Source organism: Pan troglodytes, chromosome 2, assembly GCF_028858775.2.
Source record: "Pan troglodytes isolate AG18354 chromosome 2, NHGRI_mPanTro3-v2.0_pri, whole genome shotgun sequence".
NCBI lineage: Eukaryota > Metazoa > Chordata > Mammalia > Primates > Hominidae > Pan > Pan troglodytes.
In genome coordinates this window covers 188,604,944-188,625,618 of record NC_086015.1, presented here as the reverse complement: position 1 = coordinate 188,625,618, position 20,675 = coordinate 188,604,944, and the positions used below count along the sequence as shown (strand labels likewise).

Sequence of the window (20,675 nt, the reverse complement as noted above, 5' to 3'; positions counted from 1 at the left end):
GAGTATCTGTAAGACATCGAGTTAAAGCCTTCAGCCAGCTACCAACCCATGCCTATCTCTTCAGCTGCTGTAAGTGATGAAAGAATTTTGAGGTCATGGCTTACGGCACTGATCATATGAAGGTGATGATGATCTTATAACAATAGCGGGTTATGAAGAAGTATAATTAGTCTTCATTTTCCCCTGCCCTGATGTGCCTGTCAAATGCCACAAAGCTATTTCTATTACTCTCCTATCATTTTCTAGGCTACAGAGAATTCTTATCTTGATTTTTAATAATTTTTTTTCAAGTTCCGGTTATATGTCTCTTAGGAAAGCTTGGTGAACCCAAGTGTCTGGCAGCTACAAACAAATGATTAATTATCATTACAGAGAACTAATAAATACGGCAGGTGTAATGTAATATGCTTAAGTATATCAACATAAACATTTTTGAAGGTACTCTGCCTCCTATTCGACTATGTTTTAACTTGTTCCACATAGAAATGGTCTAACAGTGATGTTACGCACCTTTTATTTCTCTTGACTGACGAACGAGGAGCAATCATTCCATCATCCCTGTACTATGACAAGGTTTCTTAGTAGCTATAAATAACAGGTCTATAATCACTTCTAATTGCAACCTTTTCTTCCCCTTGGCACTGAATTCCATTAGGAACAGTCAGGTTGAGTTTTCTTAAAAGATTAACAAAAAAATTGGATGCAAAAAGAGTATAGCATTCTTATCTTGTACTTCCCCTTCTGTATGTGGTTTTTATTAACTTCAAAAGAAGCTGTAAGCACAGAAATCAGTATCCAGAGAGATGTACTAAAATCTAATCATTCTCTCATATATCTTCCAGACGGTCCTGAATGGGATTCATTGGCCAAGCAACACATGGCACAGATGGCTGCAAACATAACACTGCACAATGCCCAAGAGCATGGTGTAATGGGCCAGGAACACAGTCTCACTATTGTTTTCCATGTAGAGGTAAATACTATTCAAGTATCTTCAGCCTAAAGAGTTGGGCACTAGCAGGGCAATGCTGAAAACTGCATATGCAGGTAGGAGAGTCAGAAGGGTGAGGTGGGAAAAAGGAAGAAAGAGAAAGAAGCAAAAGAAAGGAAGTAAAAATAAAGCTTCTCACAACACCATCCTATTAGGACACATTTCTACTTTCAGTGACCCCGGGTACCCTACTGGAAAGCCCTCTTACCTGCAACACACAGCCTAATTCACTTCAAGAGGCCAAAAGGCCATACTCATCTACGGGACATTCTGTGTCTCAAACCCAGCGTCCTAGTGATCTAAGTTTAAAAGCTTTTGACCCTTCCTTCCATTTAGGAGGATGTAGCATACTGGAAGTGAAGATGGTCTCAGTGTAGTAAAATGAAGGAAAGAAAGAAGAGGGTCTCTGTTTGTCTGTCTGCTTGAAATAATCTCCCCATTGTCTTTTGAAATTTATCCTCTTTGGAAAGATGATAATTGGTCTCTGCAGCATTTCATTTTAGTCACACATCCTCCTGGCCCTACTAGGTCAACCAAGGATAGAATTAACTGCAGCAATTGAAGCTTTCTCCCATGCCCTCTGCATGAATGTCCCTTCCCCAAGGAAATGAATCCAAGTACTTCTTTCTGTCTCTTAGTGTCCTGGTTGAATGCTTCTCTTTTTTTCATAGGTCTTTCCCTTTCCATAAGGGGTCTTGTTTGGGAATCAAAACTCAACTTCAGTACTCATTTAAACCCATTCTACAAAACCTGTACCCAAGATTTACCTTCCTTACTTTGTGGATGTGATCCCAATTAAGACTTATCACATGACATTTTTAGCTTTATAATCAGAGTTTTATCAAGGAAGGATCCATTCTGAGGCTGGGAGAAGTTCCTCCTAGTTTAGGAGGGGGATTTGTAAGTTATTCCACTTTTAGCTGTAGCCTCATTGGTCATACTGTTTTCCAGGAATGCAAAATACATATCAAATATATCACAAAGCTCCAGTTTCTAAACTTTCATCCTACCTAAAGATACTTGTCCTGTTCTTCACCTTCTTTCCTCTAAAGCCACTTACCACTTATTTGTTTAAGCCTAGGGCAACATTAAAAGGCTAGTGAGGGAGAGAACTCAAGGGAAAGATTCAGGCAGAAGAGATAATATCTATTTAGAGCTCAGCACTTCCACCCTTTAAACTTTGACTCTCCTCCTTCTGTTAGGGATCCCAGGCAATATTATGAAAAGAATCATCTAGGCTAGAAAGATATGTTCACAGACTCTTGAAAACAATCACTTTGTGAAATGAATATAACATATGACTTACTGTCAATAACTCAACAATCATTAGGTTAAGAAAGCTGAATGTTTGACATTGCTTGGAAGGAGATCTAGGAAAACCAGAGGCTATACTCTAAAGGTACCTGCGATTACAAGTTAATGTTTAAGAAGGGATGCTAACAGAACCTAATACAAAATATGTATCTACTACACAAGGATTGATTGTTCTTTGATCACTTCAGATGTTACCTTTGTCTCTTTCTTTCTTTCTTTCTTTCTTTCTTTCTTTCTTTCTTTCTTTCTTTCTTTCTTCTTTCTTTCCTTTTTTTTTCAGGGTCTCACTCTGTCACCTAGGCTGGAGGGCAGTAGCATGAACATGGCTCAACGCAGCCTCAACCTTCTGGGTTCAAGCAATCCCCCTGCCTCAGCCTCTTAAGTAGGTAGGACTACAGGCCTGTGCTACCACATTCAGCTAATTAAAAAAAATTTTTTTTTACAGACAGGGTCCCACTATATTGCCCAGGCTGGTCTCAAACTCCTGGGCTCAAGTGATCTGCCTGCCTTGGCCTCCCAAAGTGCTGGGATTACAGACATGAGCCACTGCGCCCGGCCAACTTTGTTTTGTTAAGTGAATCTTAGGCTGTTCAGGTGATATTGAAGTAACCTCTGTTATCCCATTGATAAATGAGGTTGATGCAGCAGATCTGACTGCTTGGCAGGAACCCACATTTTCCCTTCCTGCCCCATGTGCATGCCCCTTCCATGTACTTCCATGTACTTTGCACATACTTCGGCAAAATGAACCACTGGATTATAAGATGCCTGAGGACACAACTCCAATTTAATAGTTCCTTGATACCCTCCCAAAGCACCTAGCACAGTGCTAAGTCTAGAGAATGCTTTTGAAATATCTCTCAAAGCAGAAACTTGTGTGTATATATTGGGGGAAAGAAAATAGGTCTACTTCTTAAAAAAAAAAAAGCCTTGACCTACTTGAATGCGATGATGTTAGGGTGCTTCAACTTCCTCAAATGCTTGATATCCGTCTCATTCTGTTCTCTCACTTTCTTGATGGCCACCTCTTCTGCCCGGAACTTCCCCAAGAAGACCGCTCCTTGGGCTCCACTACCCAGCCACTGCAGCTCTGAGATCTCCTCAAATGGCACTTCCCAAGTATCTAGGCACACAAGCAAGAAATAAGCTTGAAGAGATCTCAGAAGGGACCACTCTACAAGGCCATTCTGAAGGTACCAACTTCATCGTCACCCAGGATGACCCTTACCCTCTGTCTCCCGCCAAAAGATAGAACCTTCCTATGTACCTTGGAACTATAGATCAAATATTCATAAACATTAGTTTGTATCAATTTTTAAATCACTAAAATAAAGCAGAGCAGAAGCCTCCAATATACCTTCCTCCAAATAAAACATATCCTACCACTCCTGCAGTCCTACCTCCTCACCTTAAGCTTGCATGTCAGTCAATTTACCCGTCTGTCTCTATGCAACTATCCCTACCCCATCACCCACTATCGGTGTTATTTTATTCCTCTTTTAATTTCTGGTGCAGATGCTCAGTGAATCTTTGCTAATGTTTTTTTTTTTTTTTTTTTTTTTTTTGAGACAGAGTCTTGCTCTGTCACCCAGGCTGGAGTGCAATGGCACGATCTCAGCTCACTGCAACCTCTGCCTCTGGGGTTCAAGCAATTCTCCTGCCTCAGCCTCCCAAGTAGCTGGGATTACAGGCACCAGCCACCATGCCTGGCTAATTGTATTTTTCAGTAGAGACAGGGTTTCACCATGTTGGTCAGACTGGTCTCGAACTCCTGACCTCAGGTGATCCACCCGCCTTGGCCTCCCAAAGCGCTGGGATTACAGGTGTGAGCCACTGCGCCGGGCTGCTAATGAATTTTTTAATGATACTCTCCTAAGAACTTCATTATGCATACTACTTACATTAATATTTACCTTTTATTGAGGACTTACTATATACCATACACTAGCATAGTACTTTACATATATCATATGTTCAATCCTTACAACAACCCTACAGGTATGGCCTTATTATAGTTATTTAAAGATGAAAAAACGAAGGCATAGGGTGGTTAAGTAAATTCTCCTAAAATCATATAACTGATAACTGGTAGAACTGGGCCTAGAATCCCAGGATTGGCCAATTTTACAAAGAGTGCTTTCTCTCCTATGTGACATTGCCTCTCAAAAGTAATTGAGAGGGTCATTGGTCATTAGTCATGATATGCTTACTCATATAGCTGTAGTATTTTCAAGTTTCTTTTTCCTTAGAGTTTGAATATTTTTTTGCACCAGAAATTTAAGAAGGGTCATTTCTAAGTGGTGGCATTATTAGTGCTTCATATTATATTTCTCTATTGTTTTCTGTCTTAAAAACTATTTTTACCATAAGCCTATATCACTTTTATAATGAATAAAATGCTATTTTAAATAAAGCACTTCAAAAATTCAATCAATATGTGCTTTAATCTCATGAAACTTTTTAAAAAAAGAATGTAATCCATTGAGGCTTCTCCTTTCCCCCTTCTTACCAGAGTATCATCACAGGTAAGAAACAAATATCAAAGAGCTAAGAGCCCCACAGAGTGAGAAAAATGATGCCAGTGTGAAAGGTCATGAGAGATTCTCCTCAGATCACTCAAAAGCCAGTGTTTGCAGAACATGGAACAAAGTAGTGTTGAGTTAGCTTCAAAGATACTCTGGTCTTGAAAGCAAATCAACTCACCGTCCACTGCATTGATGAAACAATTTATCTGCCTCTAGAAGTGAGCTACACTTCCCTCTTCTCTAATTTTCTCTACCTTAAGAGAAAAGAAATCCTGTAGATTCTTAATAAAATGTTTTCTCATTACAATTGCTAAAACCTAACCTTCAAAATATAACTACGTAGAGCAAAAAGTATATAAAATGAGGGTGGTTTATGCCGTGGGCCTTCATCCCGTTCTCCTGATATGAGCAGTATTAAAGGTTTCCACTCTACTGAAATTGAATAAATGCTAGATAAAAGCAAATCTCTCTCAAATACAAATAGCTGACAAATTTAAAATCACCCAAGAAACACATGATACCAAGTGAGATGTGGGAGGAAACAGCAAGTGATAGCGTTGGCTATTTTAACTATCTTTAGGGTTTCTATAGAGGACAAGTATTAATAAGTGGCTCATGAAATCTCACTTTCACCTCCATGGGCTCATACATGCAGCACACGTGGTACACAGATATCGATGGCATATTGTAAGATAGTTTTCCTCATTAGGGGTCCAGTGACAAAAACAGTGTCATTGGCCAGGCGTGGTGGTTCACGCCTGTAATCCCAGCACTTTGGGAGGCCGAGGCAGGGTGGACCATGAGGTCAGGAGTTCGAGACCAGCCTGGCCAATATGGTGAAACCCCGTCTCTATTAAAAATACAAAAAAAAAAAAAAAATAGCCGGGCATGGTGGTGCAGGCCTGTAATCCCAGCTGCTTAGGAGGCTGAGGCAGGAGAATTGCTTGAACCCGGGAGGCAGAGGTTTCAGTGAGCTGAGAATGCGCCACTGCACTCCAGCCTGGGTGACAGAGCGAAACTCTGTCTCAAAACAACAACAACAACAAACAAACAAACAAACAAACAAAAACAAAAACAAAAAAACCTCAGTGTCATTTTGACAATTCTGGGGGCTGAATAAAGTATTATTACTGGACTCTGGGGCAAGAACATAACTGAGCAGTACGTCTTTGAACAGCTTTACACAAGCCCAAATTACCCTAATTTTTAATCAAATAACTACTAAAATTAGACTGTTTGGGTGTCTTTTTTACCCTATTTACTCAATCTTTAGTTACTGTTAAACATTGGAAACATTAGAGAAAGATCAGAAAAGTCAGAAAACACAGATTTTATGTGAAAGCTCATCCCACACCCACTTGCCATCTACCCTCCTAGTTTGTGTTCATGTTTACAGCTGTGTAAAAATGGCAGGTGATGTCTAATTTTTTCTACTTTTTCACATATCATGTATCCTTCATGTAGTTCCTATTTTTATTATAAGTTCTAATAGTTGTTCTGTACCCTCTTACCTGTTCTGCATAAGTATATCCCCAGATTCAGTTCCTTGGTTAAAGAGGACAGTTTCCTGGCTCCAGGAATACATACATTCCAAATTCTGTCCAAAAGGATTTTGATAGTTTTGCTCACAATAGCAAGGTATGAACATGTTGGCAGTAAGTGTTATCAATTCCTTTTTGGTTCTATTTTACTTTAGTGTTTTATAACTTTGCACTAGTTTAACTGCTGGTGCTCACATTTGTTTAATACTCATAATCTGCTTTGCATGAATTGTCAAAACCCCTTTGTTCATTTATCTATTAGCCTTCCATTGTTCACATAAACTTGAAGAAACTCCTTCTATATTTCTTTGATACAAATGAGAATATTTTTATAAGCCTTTTTCTTTTAATTTTATTATTTTTGAACAAAGTATTCTATATCATTGTCTATTATTTCCTTTGTAATTTCTTCCACTGCCTAGTCTACCTTCTAAAAGTTATCTATAGTTCATTTTTAAAAATTTAATCTTTACATTCATCTGAAACTTATTTTGGTGTATGGTATGAGGACAGATATAAATTATTTTTTTCCACATTGCTATTTAATGATTCCCAAATAATTTGTTAAAAAATCCTTTCTTTTCATATTGCTTTAGGATACTTACATTGTAACTCACTATATTTTTTAGAAATAATGCCTATTAGTATTTTTATAAGATGATAAACAGATTAATTACTAAAATACAAATACATTTGGCACTCAAATACAAAGTATTCCGAGTATTGCAATAAAAAATAAAATTATCCTCTACCAACCTCTACCTCATGCCTGTGCTATTCAACTATGTTCAGCCAAGTCTTGATTATCCATAGAAAAATAAAGTGGATAGTACTGGTAATGAAAGAACACAGATTGTAAAATAAAGAAAGTAATGCTTCAACAATGTTTCTATCCATCTTTTTACTGAAACTAATTATCAGAAGTAAAATCGATTGATATGAATTTAGCACTCTTTGCCCAGTCTCAAAGTCCCTGTCAATAATGAGCAGAGAGCTCAGAAATGGGAAAATGGCAGAAAAAAGGAAATTGGTGATAAGGATGCACAAAATTAAGGGCCTAGATAATTGATGAGTGAGATAACTAATCTCATAATAATGAAGAACTGACTACACTCTCTCTAGGGTTAGTCCCAAACTTTTCGTTGCTTCTATGTCTGTCCCACTGCTACTCTTCCCCAGCGTTTATCTTCAATTTTATCTTCCCAATGACTACGATCTTAATTCCAATATCCACCAGAATCCTTAGGACTGAGAAAAAGACACATGCCCACCCACTTTAAGGCAACAGTTCTCCTTTGTTTATTCAGACATGGCCATGACAGTACTTGCTTTGAGACTGGAAACTATTTGACAATAAAAGATTAAATTGCATGCTACTTTACTTGGGCTCACTATCAACATACTCAAAGGGAGGTGAGGACATCATTAAAATTTTTTAAAAATCCAGTGACAGTTCCTCATAAGTACCAAATGTAGGGACACATCTGTGATATGCGTTAGCCTTCGGTTGACTGCAATGCAGGATTGAAGATTGGCTCCCTGATCCCAGACCTGACAAGGAAATTTGCTAGTCTCTGGCTAGCGAAACCCTTTCATGGTGCACAGCAACACCAGCCCTCAGTAGGATATCCTGCAATCTGCTGAAAGGCCAGGCACCTGCTGTGCCTGTGTCAGAATCTTAAGCTGACCAGGGCTGTTTCTTATTTATTTGTGAAATAAACCCTTTTGAAAGTCACATAATCAGTTGGAAAACAAATTAAATACTAGTTTACAGAATAATAACAAAAAATTTTAAAACCTCCTTTTGACAAACATATGGGCTGGGTGAGTCGCCCCTCATTCTGAGTCTGAACCTCAGGGATGCACTTGGATCCTGAGATCTTCAAATTATCACCAAAAGTAAGTCTAAGACTGGACAAGCAGAGACCCTAAAAACCAAATGTAGTCGATCACTTATGCAGCTATCAGTAGGTTTTGTGTCCAACCAAAGAACAGGGAACTTTTAAAAAATAACAAATTAGGGCCGGGCGTGGTGGCTCATGCCTGTAATCCAGCACTTTGGAAGGCCGAGGCAGGTAGATCACCTGAGGTCAGGAGTTCAAGACCAGCCTGGCCAACATGGTGAAACCCTGTCTCTACTAAAAACACAAAAATTAGCCAGGCGTGGTGGCACACGCCTGTAATCCAGCTACTCGGGAGGCTGAGGCAGGAGAATCACTCGAACCCAGAAGGCAGAGGTTGCAGTGAGCCAAGATCACACCCATTGCGCTCCAGCCTGGGCAACAGACCAAGACTCCATCTCAAAAAAAAAAAAAAAAAAAAAAGCAATTAGAAATGGTTATCTCTGGATCGTGGAAAGACAGGTGATTTTAATTTTCTTCTTTATTTTATTTTCCTGCCTATATTTATTTCCAATGTAAAACATAATAATGCTGTTAGCAAAAAGCAACTAATTTCCTTTAAAACCTTGAAATCATGGGGGCCAGGGGGTGGAGAGAAAATGAAAGCAGAATGTGTAGCGTGTCGGAGTATGTATGAAAGAGAGAGAGAGATACACATACATAAAACCAGGGACTGACGAAGAATTTTTGCATGGAGCAAGAATAGATGATATGGTTGACAAGTCCTGAAAAGGACCTGGAAGTGATAGATATATCAGTAATCCCAATATAGTTATGGAAAACAGGTATAGAGGGAGGAGTTGGTATTTGGTTTAAGGAATGTATTGCAGAAACAGGGGAAATAAAATGCATGAAAAAAGTGGATAATGGTAACTGAAGTCTGCTGGCTGTTGTGGAAAAGCTGTCAACAGTCTTGACTAAAAGAGATGAACAGACTTTTAGGGGAGGGTCCCAGAGTCTAAAATTCAGTTATAAAATAAATAGAATCTCATTTTTGGTCCATATTTTCCCTTTCCAGAATTTCTTGAGGAGAGAACTCATAAAAATTTAATCATTTACATAAGGCCACAAAGATATGTATCAAAAGTCTTAAAACAACACATCTTTTGAATGCAACTATTCCTCTCCTAGGAATTTATCCCAAGGACTAATCAAAGATATATGCAAAAGTAAAGGAGTAGACAAATGGTCATTGCAGTATGGCTTATAATAGCTAAAAATGTAAACAAATTAATGTTGAGCAATAGGGGATTGCTTAAAAATATTGGCACATTCACATCATTTAATATTATGTGGCCATTAAAAATGATGCTGAAGAATTATACTTAAGACATGGAAAATGTTCACAGTATGAAGTGACAAAATATTACAAAACAATATGTGATATAGTTTGGCTCTGTGTTCCCACCCAAATCTCATCTCGAATTGTAATTCCCACGAGTCAGGGGAGGGGTCTGGTGGGAGGTGATTGGATCATGGGGCGGATCTCCCCCTTGCTGTTCTGGTGATAGTGAGCGAGTGCTCACGAGATCTGGTTGTTTGAAAATGTGTGGCCCTTCCCCCTTCTCTGTCTCCTGCTCTGCCATGGTAAGACCTTCTTGCTTCCCCTTCGCCTTCTGCCATGATCCTGTCTCTTGAGGTTTCCTAGCCATGCTTCCTGTTAAGCCTGCTGAACTGTGGGTCCATTAAACCTCTTTTCTTCATAAATTACCCAGTCTCAGGTAGTTCCTTATAGCAGTGTGAACGTGGATTAATACAGTATGACTCCATTTTTTAAAAGTATACACACACATACACAAATAGACTAACCTAATATATAATGAAAACATTAATGGTTATTCTCAGGAGATGGAGGATCATAGATTATTTTAAAATTTTTTTGGAGCTTACCTGTATTTTCCAAATTTCATACGTATATTACTTTTGTTATCAGAAAAAAAGTTACTTTGAAGAATATTAATGAGGTTATACAAGATCTTGTCCTTTGCGAGGACATGGACGGAGCCAGAGGCCATTGCCCTTAGCAAGCTAATGCAAGAACAGAAAACCAAATATCACATGTTCTCACTTACAAGCAGGAGCTAAATGATGAGAAAACATAGACACAAAGAGAGGAATGACAGACACTGGGGCCTACGTGAGGGTGGAGGGTGGGGGGAGAAAGAGGATCAGATAAAATAACTATTGGATACTGAGTGATGAAATAATCTGTACAGTAAATCCCCATGACACAAGTTTACCTATATAACAAACCTGTGCACATACCCCTGAACCTAAAATAAAAGTTTAAAAAAATGAGGTTATAAAGAACATCAGGGCTTCAAAAGTGTAATATTAATATTTGAATTAGAATATTGAATATATTGTTACACAATGATGGGAGTTAAAAACTTAATTTTTTTTTTTTTTTTTTTTTGAGGCAGAGTTTCACTGTATCAACCAGGCTGGAATGCAGTGGCACGATCTTGGCTCTCTGCAGCCTCTGCTGGGTTTAAGCAATTCTTGTGCCTCAGCCTCCCAAATAGCTGGGACTACAGGTGCACGCCACCATGCCCAGCTAATTTTTGTATTTTTAATAGAGACGGGGTATCACCATGTTGGCCAGGCTGGTCTTGAACTCCTGACCTCAGGTGATCCGCTCCCCTTAGCCTCCCAAAGTGCTGTGATTACAGGCTTGAGCCACCACGCCCAACAAAACTTCCTTTTTTTAAAAGCTGTGTGATCTAGAAATAATAATGCTTCTCAAGATTGGTTAGATATTTTGTCATTTCCTCAAAATGTAAGCTTTCTATGCCTTTATTGTAAGAAAATAACTCCTTTTTACTATAATCTAAGTTTTACTATAATCTAAGCCCTACAATCTTCAGGGGCATTACCATGTGGCTTCTGTCTGGTTTTAAATTGGTCCAGCAGCCATCAGATTTTTTTGATTGTATAAGTTATCAGTAAACTTTTTAAAATTTATTTTTATTTATCCATTAATTAATTATTTTAGAGAAACAGTCTCACTCTGTCACCCAGGCTGAAGTGCAGTGGCACCATCATAGCTCACTGTAGCCTCAAACTCCTGGGCTCAAGTAATCCTCCTGCCTCAGCTTCCCAAAGTGCTGAGATTATAGGTGTGAGCCACTGCACCTGGCAAAAAATTTTAAATATGTGGCCACTGCATGATTTCTTTATGTATCATATATCTGCACAGCTATATTAAAATATGAAATATATCTGAAAATGTATGAAAATAGAAATTTTAAATGATGAGATAAACATGATCTCTAATATTTTCTTCTTATAATCCCATGGATTGTTTTATATGTACTGTACTTTGGACACCGCTAGACTGGATGACCACAAAAGATGGGCTACAACCAAAAAAGACCCACGAAATGTGAATCTCTTCCCTTCAGCCGGTCTACTGGAAACTGAAATGAGGTATTCATCTGTCACTAGTTCTTTAATTTGCCCAAAGGTCATAGGTTATCCAGCTAATGGTGGTGACGGTGGTGGTGATGGTGTGTTTACACAAGAAATATCTTCCAAGTCCATATTCTAGCTTACCTTGCTGCTGCAATTTGTAATCAGTGGAATATGCCTTCCCAATGATATTCCATACAGGCCTTAAGCATCCAAATAGTCCTTCAAGAAACCCACCACTGCCACTGCCTGACCTGCTGAACTGAATCTTTATGTCTTCAGTTCCGCTTGTGCTCTCTCCTTCCACCGTGTTGCTGTTCCCCTGAGACACCGCCGTCTCTGATTCATCGTGTTCCCTTAGCTGAAGAACGCTGTTCTCAAACTGGTCCCTGGAATCCTCACTTACGCTCGTCAACACTGTTGTGGTGATGGGGCTGTGCACGCTCTCGATTAGCTCTGTTCGTACCATCCCCTTTTCCTGCTGGTCCTCGAGGAGCTTGGGAGAAGGGTGGTTCCCCATAGCTGTGAGCTCATCTTGTAGTCCATTGAAGGTTTTGCTTTCACTGAAGGGTAAGTGTGGAGAAGAGGAGCAGCTCAGGTGCTCCTGAAAGTTGGCCATCGTGCCATGAGTATAACCAAAGTCCTGAGATGACACTCAGAAGATTTTTGGGACAGAGTTCTGACTTAAGAGAGGGCTCCAAAACCTGAGAAAAACAGGAGGGAGATATGAGATCATCCTTTCTTTAGTATGCACACTACGACACTTCTGTTTGCATTAAAAAAAACTGGAACAATGGGGATTGGTTAACCTGTGGGTTAGTCCATGTGATGGAAATGAGTGCAGCAATGAAAAATTATGCTGTGGAAGAGTATTTATGAACATGACAAAATATCCATGACACATTAATATAAAAAACAGGTTAGAACAATATATACAACACTAACTTAGAAATTTATTTAAAAGGACATACATACAAGAAAAAAGACTTCAAGGAAAAAATCCAAGGAACTAACAACAGTTAATTTTAGGTGGTTAGATTTGGGGGAGGTTTATATTGTTGTGATTTTCAAGGTATTCTAAGCATTCTGTTTTAATATCTATTATCTCCTTTTTTTTTTTTGAGACGGAGTTTTGCTCTTGTTGCCTAGGCTGGAGTGCAATGGCGCGATCTCGGCTCACTGCAACCTCCGCTTCCCAGGTTGAAGTGATTCTCCTGCCTCAGCCTCCCAAGTAGCTGGGATTATAGGCATGCATCATCACACCTGGCTAATTTTTGTATTTTTAATAGAGACAGGGTTTCTGCATGTTGGTCAGGCTGGTCTCCAACTCCTGACCTTAGGTGATCCAACCCCCTCGGCCTCCCAAAGTGTTGGGATTACAGGCGTGAGCCACCGCGCCCGGCCTATCTTTTTAATCAGAAAAGAATGTTTCCCTTTCTACAAGGGAAATTTAGTTGTTCTGATATACACATCTTTAGTACAAACTACATCCTGTGTTATAAGTTGCTACTCATCTTTTCTCTTTGCTTTCGTGTCTTATCCACTGGGGCACTGCGTCACTTTATAAGGCATTCATTAAGTCATGGAGATAAATGTCATGTGTCTGTGACAAGACAAGTTTCTAAGATATGAAATTTGTTTTTATTATACTGCACCAAATCTGGGGTAACACAACTAAGCCCTAGCTCTTTAAACTTGTTCTTTGCTTCTGATCTGTGCATTAGCACCATTTCTTGTGGCCACCTAACCTTTAAAAGTGAAGATTTGTTCTAGATTGGCCAGATCACGCATAGTCAATCTTAAATTTATTCAAAGTATGTTTTTTTTTCTTTTTTTTGAGACAGAGTCTCGCTCTGTCACCTAGACTGGAGTACAGTGGTGTGATCTCGGCTCACTGCAACCTCCGCCTCCCAGGTTCAAGCAATTCTCCTGCCACAGCCTCCTGAGTAGCTGGGATTACAGGCACGCACCACCACGCCCAGCTAATTTTTTTTTTTTTTTTTGTATTTTTAGTAGAGACGGGGTTTCACTATGTTGGCCAGGCTGGTCTCAAACTCCTGACCTCAGGTGATCCACCTGCCTTTGCCTCACAAAGTGCTGGGATTACAGGCATGGGCCACTGCGCCCAGCCCAAAGTATGTTCTTATCAGAAATGTACTTTCTTTTTAAATCCCTTTGTAACAGTCATTCCTTCCCTCACTCTGTACTAAGCATCTAGAATATGCTAGAGGTCAGGGTATGAAGATGACCTCATTTTGCAGAGGGGGTAAAAGAAAGACCAACAAAAAATGACAGAACAGTGCTTATAATGAATCAAGTAAGTGCTCTGAGAGCACAGAAGAGGGAGGAATAGTTTCAGGGAAAGGTGCTCAAAGGTGGTAACTTTTGATCCATTTGAAGGAAGTGTAGGCATTCATTAAGCAAGTCAGGAAGGTGTGAGTGAAAGAAGAGGGGGAAGGTATTACAGGTGTGGGGGAAACTGTGAAGGAGGGCATGGAAGCTTGAAAGACTATAGAACAGATGAGAAATCCAAAGTGGCTGGAATGTAGGCTATATATAAGTGCATGCAGAAAGACATGAATGGACAGATAGGTAGGGGCTAGACTATAAGGAGCTTTGCATGCCAGGCTGAGTTTGAGATTTTATACTGAAGGTGATGGGGAGCCATAGTATCTTATATTGCGGATTATGGATTAAAATAGACCCTCTCAATTTTATTATTTTCTTATCTTCATAACTGATACCTAAATTTTAAGCCTTTTATTCATTACCATATCCCATGAATAGCTTGTATTAGTGAACCAATGAAAACATCGTATCCTTGGCTGGCGTGGTAGCTCACGCCTGTAATCCCAAAACTTTCGGAGGCCAAGGTGGGCAGATCATGAGGTCAGGAGTTCGAGACCAGTCTGGCCAGCATGGTGAAACCCCATCTCTACTAAAAATACAAAAAATTAGCCGGGCATGGTGGTGCATGCCTGTAGTCCCAGCTACTCAGGAGGCTGAGGCAGGAGAATTGCTCGAACCCAGCAAGCGGAGGTTGCAGTGAGCCAAGATTGCGCTACTACACTCTAGCCTGGGCGACAGAGTGAGACTCCATCAGAAGAAGAAGAAGAAGAAGAAGGAGAAGAGGGAGAGGGAGAGGGAGAGGAAAATATCCTATCCTCTGAATTCTTATTCATTCACTGAGCTCCTATTACATGGTATGCAGTGTGTTAGGCATTAGTAAATGGTACATAGGTTCCTACCCTTTGGGAAATCACAATCCAGAAGGAAAGACCGATATATAACAGCCACATAGTTAGATATGGGACAAAGATATGTAAAAGATGCAATGGGAGCTCAGAAAAATAAATATAAAATGTGTCTAGAGATGTTATAAGAAGAAGTTTTGTTTGAATTGAGTCTTGAGGGGTGAATTAATGGTCACTAGGAAAGAAAGACTAGGCATTCCAGGTAGTATGGGGAAACAGCAGGAGATAACTCTTAGAAAAAGTAGGCAAAGGCTAGATTATGGTAGGCCTGTATGACAAGCTAAATCTTTGGGGTTTTATCCTCATGACAACAGAGAGCCATTAAGGAATTTTAAGCAAGGGAGTAATTTGGTCAGATAAATTAAAATCACGTCTATAGAAGTAGAGGTTAGATTCAAAGGGAAAGACTAAAGGTCCAGTTAGAAGGTATAGTTCAAAAAGAAATGACTTGGACCTGAATAAGTCAGTTAGCAATGGCAGTGAAGAGAACAGGAAAGATTTAAGAGGTAGAATTAGTAAGATCTAGTAATTGATTAGACATGGATGTAGGTAAAGAAAAAGGGGAGAGGAAGACTTTCCAAATCACTTATTTGGAATAATGAATAGACAGACAATGTCAATAACTGAGATATGAAATGCCAGAAAGAAAGGTTGGGAAAGAAGACGATTAGCTCAACTATGGACATACAGAATTTAAGGCCTACTATGCATCATGCACTGAGCTAGGGAGCTAGGCTTTTACTGATGCTATCTGATTTTAAAAAGACACTTTGTAGAGAGAGATTGGAAGAAAGATAAAGATGGGGCTCATTTATCACAGGGGCAGAAGTTTCCAAATCATAAAGCTAAATTCAAAATGTGTTTATTGAATATATACTCAGCCTGCGCAACATGGCAAAAAGTACAAAAAATACAAACATTACAAAAAATACAGAAATTACAGAAAATACAAAAATTAGCTAAGCATGGTGGCATACGCCTGTAGTGTCAGCTACTTGGGTGGAAGGCTGAGGTGGGAGAATCACTTTAGCCCAGGAAATCGAGGCTGCAGTGAGCTGTGTTTGTGCCACTGTACTCCAGGCTGGGCAACAGAGCAAGGCCCTGTCTCAAAAAAGAAAAAAGAATATATACTGAGAATTGTGCCATGCACTAGCCTAGATTCTGTGGATATAGAACGTTACTGTTACCATTACTATTTTTAATAATAAGTAAGGCAAAGTGCTTTACAATTTACAGAAGGCTGTTTACATAATCAGCAATATACTGGTAAATCAGCTCTTTCCAAAACAACAGCAATCTGGTTTGTAGTGTTTGCTCATTTCCCTGGTGTAAATATTCCCACCATGGCAGATTTCAAGCTAATAAAAGTTTAACAACTTGCTTGCAAAGTTTCTAAATATTTGGCAATTGGCTCTTAAAAGTTGGTGTATAAGCCAGCTCCAGCACCATAATCCTTGTAATAACGTCATTTCTATTTCACAAGAGAAGAAATTTCTCTAAAGTAATATACTCAGTAAGTAATAGAGCAGGAATTAAAATCTAGCTCAAAGTTCAGATTCCCCAAATCCTTTGCCTTTTTTACAACACGATGGAACCTTTTATGACTCCTCACTTTCATAGAGTGCTTTCCAGGTTAAAAAATGCTGTTATCTGTGATCATTTGATCTAAGTTTTTGATCCCTAGGTAAGGAATCCAGAACACAGAATGATTATCCCTATTTTTCATGGAAGGAAATGAAGGCCTACAAAGAGGTAGATGCTAAAGGTCACAGAGCCAGGATGAAATACCGGGTTATTTTCCCTAATCATGACATTCTCTCCTGTACCAGGCAATCTCTGAAGACATGGTTCCTATCCTGTTGAAGCTCACAGACTACTTACGGAACTAATAATTACACTGAAGGAATAACCTCCTGCCATCATCCCCCATGACAAGTGAGCCATATTCCGTTCTACAGAACCAAGAGAGATGGGAACAATGCTAAAAGAGGTAGGATTTGAGATGGACCTTTAAAGGTAAGGCGTGTGACAGAGGGAAGGAAATCAGGGGCAAATAAGAGCACTGGCAGAGGCAGGGAAGCGGAAATGACCAGAGCGTGTGTGACGGGGTTGCTGACCCAGAAACAGCAGTGGCTAATGTGGGGGAGCAGTGTGCAGCAAGGGTAACTCCTGCCGCCACACGTGGGCTCTGAAAGCTTACGATACAGTGCAGGTGATTCTTCCCTCCTAACAAACCAGAGAGATCACTTTAACTGGACGGGGTTAGGTTAAGAGGCACTTAAATTATAGGGTATGGAGAAATCTAGGCCTTGAGAAGCAACCTGGGAATATAAGGTTGGGGCAGGGGGAAGAAAGAAGAAAAACTGGAGCCCTTTGTTACAGACACCATTCCACCCACTCCAGCCTCCCCTCCCCTGTTCTTTTCGTGCTCATCTCTGAGCTTTGACATTACTGCTCTCCTCATTATACTTTCTGGCTGATCACCTGCCACAACCTTGAGCTGTCTCCTGCCTTTGGCCTCTCTGACCTTGCCCTGCCTCATCTCTTTTAAGACTGCTGATTTCATACGATCTGACCTGGCCAGTGACTCAGGAGTTACTTCGGTTTGCCTTGGCTGCCGGGACTCTTGGTTATCCTATACAGCAGCAGTCCCCAACCTCTTTGGCACCAGGGACCAGTTTTGTGGAAGACACTACTTCCACGGACCAGGCAGGGGGGATGGTTTCAAGATGGTTCAAGTGCATTACATGTATTGTGTACTTTATTTCTATTATAATTACGTTGTAATACATAATGAAGTAATTCTACAACTCACCATAATGTAGAATCAGTGGGAGCCCTGAGCTTGTTTTCCTGCAACTAGACAGTCCTATCTGGGGGTGATGGGGGACAGTGACAGATCATTAGTCATTAGATTATCATAAAGGGCACATAACCTAGATCCCTAGATCCCTCGCATGCACAGTTCACAATAGGGTTTGTGCTCCCATGAGAATCTAATGCCCCATGGATCTGACAGGAGGTGGAGCTCAGGTGGTAATGCAAGTGACAGGGAGTGGCTGTAAACACAGAGGAAGCTCTGCTCGCTCACCCACCTGCTGCTCACCTCCTGCTGTTCCGCCCAGTTCCTAACAGGCCACAGACTGGTACCAGACCATGGCCTGGAGGTTGGGAACCCCTGCTATACAGCACAAGTCCTACGTGCTATTGGCTCACATGAATTGCATACCCAAATATATATGTGAATTTCAGCCAAACACTTACTTGTGTGATTTATTTTTTTGAATCAAACTATCAGACTTTATATTAATTCCTCGTAAATTTCTACTTTGTCAATTTTTTATCCCGAACTTCTGCCCAATACATAATGTTAGGATGGGCTCATACACAAAAAGTTAGAAAAACACACGTTTGTTTTGTAATTTTTTTCCTATCTCTAACAGGTTAAGGATGAATGTAAAGTGGACCTGTTCCCATTGGCATGAGAATGAGTCTAATCACAGTCATCATACGCGTTTGATATTTAAGAGATCAGGGGAAAACAGGACAATCAAGGAATATGGTTCGACCTACTTATTTCACATATGAGAATCAAATTTCAGAGAGATTGTCGACTTGCTTAATATAACATCTGACCAGTGGCAGAGCTGAGATGAGTCCTCCTTCCTCAGCCCAGCTCCTTCCACTGGCATGGTTGTTTGTTTATTTGAAGAGAAACAAATAGCCGTGGTATCATGGCCACTGATGACAAAAACAATAGCAAGTCCCAGTGCTATTCTAGATGCACTAAAACTATTCCCAAGGAAACACTAGTGCCCACCTAGCAGGGTGACCCTGCGCCTATCCACAGGCCAGCAGGAGGCTACCCACTGACTGCTCTCAGAGTGGGCAGAGGTGAGGTAAACCTCAAGGGTGTATAAAGATGTGTAGTCAAATAGGCTTCCCTCATGCTCACCAAGAATATCTAGTCCAACGGGACCCAACAAAGGCAGAGAAATAGAGAGGTACAAGAACAAAGGGAAAGAAAAATCATCACCATGGCTATATTCAAATATGATCAGAGCTGACTCTACATTTAAGAAGAGTGTAGGAAGCTAAAAATACCTAAGTTTTACCTGTGTTTGTATGTACACCCACACGCTGCCACTGCACAGTGAAGAGACTGTTAGGTGGAAACTGCGGGAACACAGGTGGTTCCACTATCTCTGGCTGTCTTCTGCCCTCTCAGTTCCTCTCTCCCTGTGCAAATCTGGCTCAGGTACCCTCATGGGAACTGATTGTTTGGTCCTTTCAATTCATAAGAAATCAAAACTAGTATAAATTAGAAGGAGACAGAAAGGAAGTGGGGCAAGATTTTTGAATGTTGAGAGTCAAAGGGAAAAAGACAAGGAACATTAGAGGGATAAAGGGCAAGTTTGGAATGGCACCCTTATCAAAAGAAAGTACTAGGGAGCCAGGTGCGGTGGCTCATGCCTGTAATCCCAGCACTTTGGGAGGCTGAGGCAGGCAGATCACCTGAGGTCAGGAGTTCGAGATCAGCCTGCTCAACATGGCAAAACCCCATCTCTACTAAACTACAAAAAATTAGCTGGGCATGGTGGCAGGCGCCTGTAATTCCAGCTACTCGGGAGGCTGAGGCAGGAGAATTGCTTGAACCTAGGCAGGAGGTGGAGATTGCAGTGAACCGAGATGCTGCCACTGCACTTCAGCCTGGGCAATAGAGGGAGACTCCGCCTTGAAAACAAAACAAAAACAAACAAACAAACAAAACAAAACAAAACAAAAAAAGAAAAGAAAAGGAAAAAGAAAAAGAAAGTACCCCGGGAAGGTCTGTAGGTGAGGTGATGCTACTGCCGCCCTTACAACAGGTCCCGATCCGCAAAGGGTGCAGGAAGTGCTCCCGTATCTACCCTTGAGGAACACTTTCCCTGCCTTCTGAGTTTCTTGGCCCCAAGAGGAGGAAGTGGTTTGTGCAAAATTAGTAGGCAAGAGTTGGAGACAGCAGCAGCTGTGCATTTGGAAGGGCACTGCCAATTTCTGGAAATTACCTTGGTTTTGTGCCAAGATCCCAGGATGCAATGTAGAGAGAAAGAGGAATGGAGGAGGTAATGTGGCCAAATGGCCCTTAAATTCTTGGATTTCTATCATAGAATACAATTTTTCCCATGTTACTAATTGAGGATTTTTATAACGATCAGATTTTAAATTTTATATCATAAATATGAATAAATCAAAGATTTTGGACAATTTAGCCCCACAAAGTTTTTGATGTGACTAAAATTGAATAAAAAATTAAAGTAAGCATTATTGCTACAAGACTTATTGATTGACACTGAGCTCTTTCTAAGCTATCTTCTCTTTACTTGGCGTCTTCTTGTCTATCTTTAAAAATGAATACAACACTGCCATCTTAGCCTTCTGGTCATTTCTCTAAAATTCATATAGCAGTTGAAACATAAAATAATTTCTGCTGCTAGGAGCATCAATCCCATTTTAAAACTTAGATTACTTTACTTGTGCATAGTAATAACATAAAATGATCTTTCCAGGATAGAGGTCTGTCACCCAGATCTTAATTTGAACTTTGAAAACATTAGCTAGCTTCTTCGAATGGAGTTATGTGATTAGAAGTATGTGACTTCAAATCAGGTAAAAAGAATGGCCTACAATCGTGCCTTTATCCCTACTTACTCTCTTAACTGTGGACCATCTCCTGAAATGCCTATTTGAAGGAACAA

The 20,675-nt window shown here is 40.2% G+C and overlaps 1 protein-coding gene across 6 annotated transcripts in view; it reads right to left on the bottom strand.

The window, feature by feature from the left end:
• Window positions 1-20,675, bottom strand: part of MAP3K13 (mitogen-activated protein kinase kinase kinase 13) — a 201,166-nt gene that overhangs the window by 44,046 nt on the left and 136,445 nt on the right. For all 6 annotated transcript variants that reach the window (XM_016942453.4, XM_054681300.2, XM_016942456.3 and 3 more), the window contains 2 exons: window positions 11,828-12,387; window positions 3,245-3,428 (listed from right to left, as the gene is read on the bottom strand). In XM_016942453.4, coding sequence (XP_016797942.2) covers window positions 3,245-3,428; window positions 11,828-12,302 — 659 coding nt within the window. In that variant the 5' untranslated portion in view covers window positions 12,303-12,387. The remainder of the gene's footprint in view (window positions 1-3,244; window positions 3,429-11,827; window positions 12,388-20,675) is intronic.